The 12,886-nt window shown below is 39.3% G+C and overlaps 1 protein-coding gene across 3 annotated transcripts in view; it reads left to right on the top strand.

The window, feature by feature from the left end:
- Positions 1 to 12,886, top strand: part of LOC111142876 (erythrocyte membrane protein band 4.1) — a 176,118-nt gene that overhangs the window by 59,595 nt on the left and 103,637 nt on the right. For all 3 annotated transcript variants that reach the window (XM_022496257.1, XM_022496258.1, XM_022496259.1), the window contains exon 2: positions 10,739 to 11,216. In XM_022496257.1, coding sequence (XP_022351965.1) covers positions 10,746 to 11,216 — 471 coding nt within the window. In that variant the 5' untranslated portion in view covers positions 10,739 to 10,745. The remainder of the gene's footprint in view (positions 1 to 10,738; positions 11,217 to 12,886) is intronic.

The following is a 12,886-nucleotide window of genomic DNA, read 5'->3' on the forward strand; positions in this document are numbered from 1 at the left end:
GATTTGAGTGTAAGATTAAAGATGTAATATAAATAGTGATAAGTAAGGGATTGTTACCTTCCATGGTCTTCTGCATGGAGAGTGAAGCTCAGGATGTCAGTAACTATGTTTGTATCTCTCACTGTTGTAGCCCCACAACTTAACCATATGGCCCAGAACCTGGTAATGTTTTCAAAAAATATATGTTGAGGAGTTAAATGAGTACTCTGGTCACTGTAAATCTAGAAATGCAGCTGAAGTTTATTAGCTATTTTAGAATTTTTTTCTGTTGGAGCACGTTCAGTCAAGACCTTAACATCCTTTTCTTATGAACTATTGTCAAATTGGATAACCTCTGTCCTGCACAAATTCTTTTTTTTTTTTTTTTAAGATTTTGTTTATTTATTTGACAGACAGAGATCACAAGTAGGCAGAGAGACAGGCAGAGAGAGAGAGGGGGAGGCAGGCTCCCTGCTGAGCAGAGAGCCCGATGTGGTGCTCGATCCCAGGACCCCGGGATCATGACCTGAGCTGAAGGCAGAGGCTTTAACCCACTGAGCCACCCAGGTGCCCCTAGGTAGCACAAATTTTATGCTAAGTGTTAAGTTCTCTGCTGGGTAGCACAAGTTCTATGCTAGGTACTAGGTATACTATGGGAGAGAAAATAGCCCTCTTGTCATTGGTATTACAGTGTAGCTGGTGGTGGTGGGAGTGGGGAAGACAGACATTAAGCAGTAAATGTCCAGTATGTTCTTATCCATTGAGAGAGTCTGTGAAGGAAACAAGTAGGTTCTGGGATAGAGAATTGGAGAAGGACTTATAGGGAGACTTTGTAGATATTAGAGCAGTCAAGGAAGGTTGTTTTGAGGAGGAATTATTCAAGCTGAAACTTCAATTAAACTTAAAGTCTGGTGAAGACACTGGGCATTTTTCAGGGGGGAGGGTGTCTTCCAGTCTAAGGAAATTGCATGCACAGATGTCTTAAGTCAGGAAAGCGCTTGGCTAGTGTGACTAGAATATAGAGGACAGGAGGAAAGTGGAACAAAATGAGGTCATAGAGATCATTCAAGGGGCTATAATTCAGGTGAGAAGTGAAGGAACCTTGCACACACATGGTAGCAGTATAGAAGGAGAAAAATGGACCGATTCTAAATAGATTTTGGAGGTAGACTACAGAATAACAGGTGGATTAGACTGGGAAGGGAAATGGACAAGGCTGACACAAGGACTGTGCTTCATTTTCTGGTTTGAGCTACTCGATGGTAGGATTCAGCTCTTCACTGTGGATGGGAGAAAGAGAGAACCAAGAGTTTAATTTTGGACATGTTGTATTGAGATGCTTATGAGATAGCCACCCCTCTTTGTCTCTTCTGTTTTGGTTCTATTGCTATATCTCTTTCATTAAGCCATTTATCAGAGTGGGTCAAGGAAGGTGTGTTATAAAAATGCCTCAGAATGAGACAGGAGACTGCCTGGGTTAATGAGAAGCATGCTAATGAAATCAGCTAGAAAAACTAAGGGGAATGGTAGTTCTTAAGCTTTGGTTGCAAGGCTTTTCAAGTTTCTCTGTCCTGTATTAGTTTCAGCTTCCCTAGGGATCCCCATTGTGAATTATTCCCTGATAACCTGAATTTACCCAATCATGTGTTGAGTTTCTCTCTGACTCTAACCTCTCCTGCTTCTACTTTGTTTACCTACTTCCCTGCTTAAAAACCTGCAGTAGTTCTCCACTGCCTTCAGGATAAAGTCTGAACTATTTTTTTTTAAGATTTTATTTTTTTATTTGACAGAAAAAGAGCATGAGTGGTGGGGAGTGGCAGAAGGAGAGGGAGAAGCAGACTCCCCACTGAGCTTGGAGCCCAATGTAGGGACCTTTGCAGGGGCCTTTTTGGGGGGGTGTTTGAAATGGGCTCAATCCCAGAACCCTAGATCATGACCTGAGCTGAAGGCAGCCCTTAACCAACTGAGCCAGCCAGGTGCCCCTAATGTCTGAGCTATTAAAACATGTTTTTCACGTCTTTCATAATCTGTCTTTCCTTTTCTTTCACTTTCTCCCCATTCCCTGTTCACATACACTCTACGGAAAGAGAAAGAGGTACATGAATGGTGGACTGAAACTGGCGGGAACGGAGGAGGTCTTGGCCAGATTGAACAGCCTGTCCATAAAATTTTTTTAATATTTTATTTATTTATTTGAGAGAGAGACAGAGAGAGCGTGAGCGAGGAGAAGGTCAGAGGGAGAGGCAGACTCCCCATGGAGACAGGAGCCCAATGTGGGACTCGATCCCAGGACTCCAGGATCATGACCTGAGCTGAAGGCAGTTGCTTAACCGACTGAGCCACCCAGGTACCCCTAGCCTGTCCATAAGTTAACAGATAGAAGTTTCTTGAGCAGAGAACAGTGAGGTAGAAGTATCTACAGTACTAAGTTTTAGAAAGACAGATACTATTCTGGGAATTTACAATAGAATCACTACCCTGTTGTGTATTAATAGTTTTATTTTAAAACCTTTTTTTTTATTTTTAAAAGGCTTATTTTTAAACCTTCCAGAACCTGTTTATTTTTATGGGAAATGAAAACACCTACCTTATGGAGTAATTGTAATATAACACGGTAAAGTATGTAGGATAGTGGGTGGTATTTAGTAGCTACTCAGTAAACATTATCTACTATTATTTCTGTTAGAATTAATTTTCAGTGGTAACTCTATTCTAACCCTACTTCCTTCTACTTCCCTTTTGTAGCCCTATTCCAACCAGTCGGGACTACTTACTAGTTCCTGAGTAGTTACAGTATTCTTAGTCATGCCAATTCCCTTGTCTGCAGTTCCATTTGCCCTTGGCACTTCAAGTTTCTTTCTGTTGACACCTTATACTCACCCTTCAAAGCGTAACTTAAAAACCATCTTTTCTGTGGCCTGCGTGGCTCAGTTGGTTAAGTGTCTGACTCTTGATCTCTGCTTAGGTCTTGATCTCATAGTCATGAGTTTGAGTCCTGTGTTGGGCTTCATGCCTACTTAAGGATCCTACTTAAAAAAACAAAGCAAACCACCTTTTCCACATGGCCTTTTGTGATCACTCTAATTGAAAGTTATTTCTTTAGGTGTGCCTGGGTGGCTCAGTGGGTTAAATGTCTGCCTTCGGCTCAGGTCATGATCCCAGGGTCCTGGGATAGAGCCCTGCATTGGGCCCCCTACTGAGCAGGGAGCCTACTTCACCCTCTCCCTTTGCCCCTCTCCCCTGCTTGTGTGTGCTCTTTCTTTCTCAAATAAATAAAATATATTAAAAAAATTTTATTAATATATAATGTATTATTTCCTTCAGCGGTACAGGTCTGTGAATCATCAGTCTTACACAACTTGCAGCACTCACCATAGCAACTACCCTCCCCAACGTCCATCACCCAGCCAGCCTATCCCTCCCACCCCAGCCAGCAATCCTCAGTTTGTTTCCTGAGATTAAGAGTCTCTTACGGTTTGTCTCCCTCCCTGGTCCCATCTTGTTTCATTTTTTCTCTCCCTCCCCCCCAAAACCTCCCACCCTGCCTCTCAAATTCCTCATATCAGAGAGCTGATATGATAATGGCCCTTCTCTGACTGACTTATTTTGCTAAGCATAATACCACTCTTAAAGCTTTTCTGATATCTTAGGACACATCTTGCTAATAGATACAGAAAGTAAGTTGAGACAAAGCACAGATGCTTATAGACACAGTTCAAAACTATCGTGACCTGATGCTAAGATGCTGAGTGTAGTTCCTGGGAAGCAGCTTGGTGGTGCCATCCTATCGCCGCAGCTTAGGGCGTGTGCTGCCTCTGTATTGGCTTCCTGCAAAAGACATGCCGGGGGCGCCTGGATGGCTCCATTGGTTAAGCATCTGACTCTTGATCTCAGCTCAGTCTTGATCTCAGGGTTGTGATTTGAAGCCCCATGTTGGGCTCCACGCTAAGCTGCTTAAAAAAAAAAAAAAAAAAAAAAAAAAAAAAGAGAGAGAGGGACACCTGGGTGGCTCAGTTGGTTAAGCAGCTGCCTTCGGCTCAGGTCATGATCCCAGCGTCCTGGGATCGAGTCCCACATCGGGCTCCTTGCTCATCGGGGAGCCTGCTTCTCCCTCTGCCTCTGCCTGCCATTCTGTCTGCCTGTGCTTGCTCTCTCTCTTTCTCTCTCTCTGACAAATAAATAAATAAAATCTTAAAAAAAAAAATAGTATGTCATTTTATAAGTGATGAACCTGAGCCTTAGAGAAATAAATAGGTCACAGCCTATAAAAAATATAGTAGCTATGGGACGCCTGGGTGGCTCAGTTGGTTAAGCAGCTGCCTTCGGCTCAGGTCATGATCCCAGCGTCCTGGGATCGAGTCCCACATCGGGCTCCTTGCTCATCGGGGAGCCTGCTTCTCCCTCTGCCTCTGCCTGCCATTCTGTCTGCCTGTGCTTGCTCTCTCTCCCTCTCTCTCTCTGACAAATAAATAAATAAAATCTTTAAAAAAAAAAAAAAAGAGAGAGAGAAATTAATAAATTAATGGCCTCCCTTCTCCAGAAAAAGAAAGAAAAAACCACAAACAAATGCTGAATGCCATTTTTGCTTTCCACTTCTTTCGTAAAAGTGCAAATCCTTTTCAGACTTCTTTCAGTTAGTGAAAACAGGCATAGATGGCCCCCAGCTTACGATGGTTTGATTTACAATTTTTCTGACTTTACAACAGTACAAAAGCTATTATGCATATTGTAAAAACTGTACTTTGAATTTTGAATTTTGCTATTTTCCTGGGATGCTGGTATGTAATACCATACTCTTTTGTGATCTTTAGAAGTAGCAGCAGTGAGCCACAGTTCACAGTCAGTCATGCAAGCATGAGGGTAAACAACCAATGCACTTAAAACCATTCTACAACCAGTTTTTCACTTTCAGTACAGTATTCAGTAAATTACGTGAGATATTTAACACTTTATAATGCTTTGTGTTAGATGATGTTGCCTAACTGTAGGCTGATGTAAGTGTTCTGAGCACATGCAAGGTAGGCTAAACTATGATGTTCTCTGGGTTAAGTGTATTAAGTGCACTCTCAACTTACAACATTTTCAGTTTACTATGGGCTTATCAGGGCATAACTGCATCATAAGTGCAGGAAGATCTGTACTCATGTAGGTCTTTTTTAAATAAACAAAGTGGGGACGCCTGGGTGGCTCAGTTGGTTAAGCAGCTGCCTTCGGCTCAGGTCATGATCCCAGCATCCTGGGATCGAGTCCCACATCGGGCTCCTTGCTCAGCAGGGAGCCTGCTTCTCCCTCTGCCTCTGCCTGCCATTCTGTCTGCCTGTGCTTGCTCTCTCTCCCTCTCTCTCTCTGACAAATAAATAAATAAAATCTTTTAAAAAAATAAATAAATAAATAAATAAGCAAAGTGGCATAACTCAAACTTGTCTCTAAGAATTGTGTATTATTCTTCTTGGGTCCCTTTTCATTTGCTAAACCCAAACCTTAAACATGATTAATACTCAGTAAACCTTGATAGATGTTCACAGAGCTAACTTGAAGAGTATTACTAATACCTAAATCATTACACTTCATCCATAAATGGTGATCCTAAGGAATTTTCTTAGTGGTGCCAAACCGTAGTGTTTTTTTCAAAGTTGTTCACCCAAGAAGCATTAATGGAGTACTGACTGTACTAATGTTAGAGAGAGGTACAAAAGAGAAGAAAGATATTGTCTGGCCCTTACAGATCTGCTCAGTATCATATTTTTAAAGATCTGATTTGCCTGAAGTCAACAGATGCACACTGTTAAAACAAGTTTATCTTGTTTTATACCAAATGGGGTGTAATTCCAAGGGTTTGAAAGATTAGGATTAAGATCGAATGGGAACTCATTGCTTTATCTAAAGTGCTGATTTTTTTTTTTTTAATCAAAAGGCTTCTTTCTGACATTAAGTAAATAGATACCTCCTTTTGGATTTTGTATCCAGAATGAAAGGGATATCATTTACTGCAAACAGGAAGGGCCTGTTTGTAGAGCATTTATCCTGTCTTTGCTGCTTGGTTTCTTTATATCTTTTCCTCTGGTTACCCATCTTATCATTTGTAACAGGAAGAACTTGGCTGCAGGTATAATAGATTTGTCAGGGTGAGTTTATTTGAGCTTTTAGTAAATGGTCCATAGAATATTTTCTTTCTGCTGTTTAGTTTTTGCTTAATTCTGACCAGCCTTAGAGCTAAGTGGAGATAGTTGCCTGGTTTATTGTTTGCATTTAATATTCTCTCTAACCCCACTCCCCTTTGCTTTTGTGGGGCTTACTAAACAGTGTTGCTACCCATGTGTACATGGCTGTAAAGAACATGCATGAAAACTTTACTTAATAAATTATTTTTATTTTTCCTTGCATACTCTGAATTGTAGCATCATTGCTGAATACTAACTACATTGTCTGATTTCTTGATTGTTTTCCTGCATTGAATATATGATATTACCCAAAGTTGGTTTCAGTATGTTCCTTCCAGTAGAATTCTTTTGTCATTCTGCTTGTATGCCTGTTCCTTATGTTGTGCTCGAATCCATTTTTTACTTATGTTCAGTTTTTCACACATGTCCAGTTATATGGTAGAATGTGTCAGTTTTGCACTGATAGATGTTATTCTCTGATTCTTTAATCATGTCTTTTTTATTTAAAAATATTTATTGAGCAACTAATATTTAATCAGACACATCTACATATTTGTGAGTTTCTGCTAAATAAGACAGAGATGCTGTCCTCTTGTGCTGTACATTCTGTTATGGAGGGCAGACAATTCAAAAAAGGAAAAAAGAAAAATAAATAAGCAAGGTAATTTTAGACTATAAGCGCTATACAGAGAGTTAAAATGTGGTGATTTGATAGTGTCTTGGTAGCTAATTTTTTAAAAATTTGATTACAGTTAACATACAATGTTATATAATAATTCCACTATTGAGTGTTTACCCAAGGGAAATGAAAATATTAATATGAAAAGATATATATACTCCTATGTTTATTGCACCGTTGTTTACAATAACCAAGATATGGAAGCAACCTAAATGTCCATCAGTGGAGAAATGGATAAGGAATATGTGGTAGCTATATATAATGGAATATTACACAGCCATAAAAAGGGTGAGTTGGCCATTCATGACAGCGTGGGTGGAGTTAGAGAGTATTATGTGAAGTGAAATAAGTCAGACTGGGAAACACAAATACCACATGATTCCATTCATAAGTGGAATCTAAAACAATAACAAAACAACAGTGAATGAATAAACAAACAACGAGCAGAATCAGACCTATAAGCCTATAATTGCAGAGAACAAACTAACAGTTGTCAGAGGGGAGGAGGTTAGAGGGTTGGGCAAAATGGGTGAAGGGGAGTGGGAGATACAGGCTTCCAATTACGGAATAAATAAGTCACAGGAGTAAAAGACACAGCATAAGGGATTCAGTTGATGATATTGTAATGGCAATGTATTGGGACAGACGACAGCCACACTTGTGAACATAGCATAAGGTATAAACTTGTTGACTCACTTCATTCATATGTCTTGATCATTCATTCCTAAATGTGTCAAAGAGATCATACCAGTGGAGATACCAAGAACACTGACTCTGGGCAAGTGTAATGACTACTTGGACAATTTGGAATTGCCATAGCTCTAGTTAAAATTTTCAATTGCCTTTTGATTAAGCAACAAAAAGAATTCTGAAACATGTTAGTGGTTCAGCTTCTGTGTTTAACAACGTGTTGCCTTCTTTGCTTCACTCATTAATTCAGTGGGCATTTCTTTGTGTCAAGTATTTTTCACTGTTCATAGTCTACTTTCTAAAAGTAGCTTTTTGCTATCTTTATTTGTTAGGCATTTTGAGTACATTCCAAAAGTAATAGTGGTTTTTTTTTTTTTTTTTTTTATGTCTTGCTACTCAAAGAGTGGTCATTGGGCCAGTAACCCTGGTAACATCTGGGAGCTTGTTAGAAATGCGGAATCTCAGGCTCCATTCCAGACTTGCTGAATCAGAATCAAGATTCCTAGGTGATTCGATACACATTAAAATTTAACATGTCCATATATAGCATAGAGATTGTTACCATCTGTGTGTATTTTTTTTTTAAACAATTGAGTACTTTTACTCATTCAGCTACTTTCTTAGAGACTCCCTTTCATGTGAAAGCAATTATAGGAATATCCTTGGAGGATCTTTTCTATTTTTAAAACTCTACGAAAAAATTATAAAACACAGGAATAGGTAAATACTCTTGGTTTACAGAAGGATGCAAATAAAAGACTGTTTGAAGTGGGGCATAAGTGGTTTTCATATCTGCTAAAACTTTCACAAAAGACTTGTAATTTTTAAAAATGGGTCTTTATGAGAGACCTTGCTGCAAAATCTGTCATATGGGAAGATTTTAATACAGAAGTGGTTTCAGAACCTTTTCCATAGGGTGAATGATAAAGTCGTATCTGGTTAATAATGCTAAGTTTTCATCCTGTCCTCTCTTTATTTTTGGAAAGGAAGTATGAAGTAAACTGATGCTATCAAATCAAATCATTACTCTTCTAGAATAAATAGTAGTTTGATATCCGGCTTTTCTTTCTGGTGGTTTGATTACTTAGAGATTAAAGAAGAAGACTTTTTAGAAAAGTCAGTTGCCTACTCCTAATATGAGGAGGAACTGATGACAATTTTATTTCTTTTATTTAAGTACAAATGTAACTCACTCAGGTAACAAACAGAATGTAGATTTGTTGGTAAATGTTTTAAGTAGTGTTTATAAACACTGAACTGCATATTTTATTAGCACAGAGTAATTTTTGTGACTTAGTAAATGAGAATAGAAAATGTGCTTTGAATTTTTTTTTTTTTGAAGATTTTTATTTATTTGACAGACAGATCACAAGTAGGCAGAGAGGCAGGCAGAGAGAGAGAGGAGGAGGAGGCAGGCTCCTTGCTCAGCAGAGAGCCTGACGTGAGGCTCGATCCCAGGACCCCGGGACCATGACCCGAGCCGAAGGCAGAGGCTTTAACCACTGAGCCACCCAGGCGCCCCTGCTTTGAATTTTTTATTGCTTAAAATATTTTCATATTTTTATTGCTTAAAGTAATTGCCAGGAGAAATGCATCATAGGTAGAGAGTACAGCAAGTGCGAAGAGCCTGAGAAAGTAATGAGCTAAATATAGCTCATTAATTTGGATTGTGAACATTCAAATAAAATTACTTCATCTAAATAACGTGAAGCAGATGTGAAGAGAATGTAAATGCTACTTTTTGAGTGGAGTGCTTTTAAGTATAGGAGTGAATCAAAGTGTAAGATCATTAATAGTCAACTTTATTTCCTGGTGTCACAGAAGTTACTTGTGTGTTGGTTGTCCTCCTCCTCCTCCTCCTTCTTCTTCTTTAAGATTTTATGTATTTATTTTAGAGAGAGAGAGAGAACATGAGCAAGGGGAGGAGCAGAGGGAGAGGGACAAGCAGACTCCATGATGAGCACAGAGCCCAACTCTGGGGCTTGATCCCAGGACCCTGAGATCATGATCTGAGTTGAAGTGAGACGCTTAACCAACTTAGCCTCCCAGGTGCCCCTGGTAATTCTTTAGTAAACTAGATGTGACAATGTTCTTTGGCTATGATTGTGAGACCTGACTAATAATGTTGGGATTTTGAGATCAAGAGGCTAGAAACCAACAGTTTTGAAATATGTGAGCTCTGTAGCATGCCTGCCTTCTCCCTTTGCACTCAGCATTTGCTTTCTAAATCTGTCTTCTCTAAACTTTATTTTCTTTTTAAGATTTTATTTATTTATTTGAGAGAGAGACAGAGATAGCAAGAGAGAGAACAAGCTGGGAGTAGAGGGAGAGGCAGACTCCCCACTGATGAGGGAGCCCAATGTGGGGTTCAATCCCAGGAGCCTGGGATCAAGACCTCTGCCAAAGGTAGATGCTTAACAGACTGAGCCCATCCCTGATGTGGCCAGGCACTCCTAAATCTCTCTTCTCCATTTTGTTTCTTTATTTTTCTGTTATTTTTCCATTTTTCTCTATCGTAATAATTTTACTGTCTATTCTTAAAAATGCTGACCATGGGAAGTCATATTATTCAGAAGGAAAAAAGGTCTTAAGGAACTTAAAGAAGGATACTTCTGCAAGAGACTGTAATTTAGTATTATAACTTGAAAATGTAAGGATTTTTTGATGATTATTTTAATCAGATACTTGTCATTGTTTTCTGATAAATGATCAGAATTCTCATTTGCTGTTCTTAGTAGAGAAGTCTATGCATTTTAAGAAATATAAAGAAAAAGAACAATAAAGAGTTGGGGACCTTTTAATCTCATAATTTCTTGGAATATAGAGATGTTTGCAAGAATAATTCCTGCAAACTTTGCACCTTTATTAGATTGATACCCTCAAAGCATGCTAAAAAGCATAAGATCTTTTTAGGAAAGATAAAAGGGTATTTGCTATATACAGTCAGAGCATTGAATTTGAAATATGCATTTCACTAAGTTGGCCTCAGGGGTAAGGTAATTTCTCCATGTGCATATATTTAGCAAGTGACAGCATTAATAATTTATTCGGGATGTATAGGTGAGATATTTTTGTACTTTATTTGAAGGTCTCATGCTTAATGGACTGGAGTCCTGTCTGTGGGTGATTCAATACCTAAATATATTAATTTTGGCACACTTGACATGATTTAGGGTTTTGCCTACAGTAATCAGTTTTGATTGTAAGAGTTCTCCTCTCTTTTTAATAGCAACATCATGACAACAGAGAAGAGTTTAGTGGCTGAAGCTGAAAATTCGCAGCACCAACAACAGAAGGAAGAAGGTGAGGGAGCCACAAATTCAGGCCAACAAGAAACTCAGCTTGAGGAGGCTTCTCAGGAGGCAGCTGAGGGAGATAATCAGTGTGAGCAGAAGCTGAAAACATCTAATGGAGATACTCCTACACATGAAGACTTAACCAAGAACAAGGAGCGGACATCAGAAAATAGGGGCCTGTCACGACTGTTCTCCTCATTTCTCAAAAGGCCTAAGTCTCAGGTTTCTGAGGAAGAAGGCAAAGACGTAGAGTCAGCTAAAGAGAAATGTGAAGGAGGTCAGAAAGAGATAGAATTTGGAACCAGTCTTGATGAAGAGATCATTTTAAAAGCCCCAATTGCAGCTCCTGAACCTGAACTCAAAACAGACCCATCCTTGGATCTTCATTCATTAAGCAGTGCAGAAACACAGGTAAGGATGTATGAATGAGGGAGGTGTGTAATGAAGACTGTATTGACTGTATTTTTCACTTAATAACATTTGCCATGATTTTTTACTAACCAGTTGACTTAGGCATTGATAAGAATAAATAACATGAAGCTTTGGAATTTCTGTTGTGAAAAAATTATCCAAGTAATCAATGGAAACTTGACTTTTTAGAAGATGCACTCTATACTTTTATATTTACATATTATAGAGCAAAGAAAACAAAATGAAAGAAGTATTTATCAAATGGGTTTTTTCAGCCTATATATCAATTAACTGTGATAATAGAACAAGTCCAAGATTTTTTTAATGAACATATGATGTATTATTTGCTTCAGGGGTACAGGTCTGTGAATCATTAGTCTTACACAATTCGCAGCACTCACCATAGCACATACCCTCCCCAATGTCCATACCCCCCCCACCCCCTCAGCAACCCTCAGTCTGTTTCCTGAGATTAAGAGTCTTTTATGGTTTGTCTCCCTCCCTGGTCCCATCTTGTTTCATTTTTGACTCCCTACCCCCCATGACTCCCTGCCCTGTGTCTCAAGTTCCTCCTATCAGAGAGATCATATGATAATTGTCTATCTCTGACTGACTTACTTTGCTTAGCATAATACCCTCTAGTTCCACCCACATCATTGCAAATGGCAAGATTTCATTTCTTTTGATGGCTGCATAGTATTCCATTGTAGATATGTATGCCACATCTTTTTTTTTTTTTTAAGATTTTATTTATTTGACAGAGAGAGATCACAAGTAGAGAGAGAGAGAGAGAGAGAGAGGAGGAAGCAGGCTCCCTGCCTAGCAGAGAGCCCGATGTGGGACTCCATCCCAGGACCCTGAGATCATGAGCTGAGCTGAAGGCAGAGGCTTAACCCACTGAGCCACCCAGGCAGCCCATGCCACATCTTCTTTATCCACTCATCTGTTGATGGACATCTAGGTTCTTTCCATAGTTTGGCTTTTGTGGACATTGCTGCTATAAACATTTGGGTGCACATGCCCCTTTGGATCACTACATTTGTATCTTTAGTGTAAATACCCAGTAATGCGATTTCTGGGTCATAGGGTAACTCTGCTTTCAACTTTTTGAGGACCCTCCATGCTGTTTTCCAGAGTGGCTGCACCAGCTTGCATTCCCACCAACAGTGTAGGAGAGTTCCCCTTTCTGTGCATCCTCACCAACACCTGACTTGTTAATTTTAGCCATTCTGCAAGTCCAAGATTTTTAATGAGAGGTGGGAAAAGGTGAGGTGGTTTAAAGTTCATTTTGTTGGAATTCTTAGGAGTGGGACAGTTTATCTTCAAATGTGGTCCTTTTATGAAAGTCCTCAAAAAAGCTATGTAGTAGATTCAAGCTATCCAGAGGTATGTCCTAGGTTTGAGCCATGCCTGCCTTATTGTTATTGTTTTCTCCAACCAGATCGTATTACCAGAGTGTTAGTTATAGATAAGGAAGGCTAGCCCTTTATATCACCTTTGATATATCACCTACTACTGTAATATACAGTAGCTTGGGGCCTTAATTGTGTCACAGTTATGCTTTGCTATTAAGAGTGATCATTGGGTCAGCAGCATGGGAGCTTGTTGGAAATGCAGAATCTCGGGCTCTACTCCAGACTTGCTGAATCAGAATCTGTATTTTAACAAAG

This window comes from Enhydra lutris, unplaced genomic scaffold (genome assembly GCF_002288905.1).
Source record: "Enhydra lutris kenyoni isolate GAN:26980312 unplaced genomic scaffold, ASM228890v2 scaffoldscaffold9, whole genome shotgun sequence".
Classification (NCBI taxonomy): domain Eukaryota; kingdom Metazoa; phylum Chordata; class Mammalia; order Carnivora; family Mustelidae; genus Enhydra; species Enhydra lutris.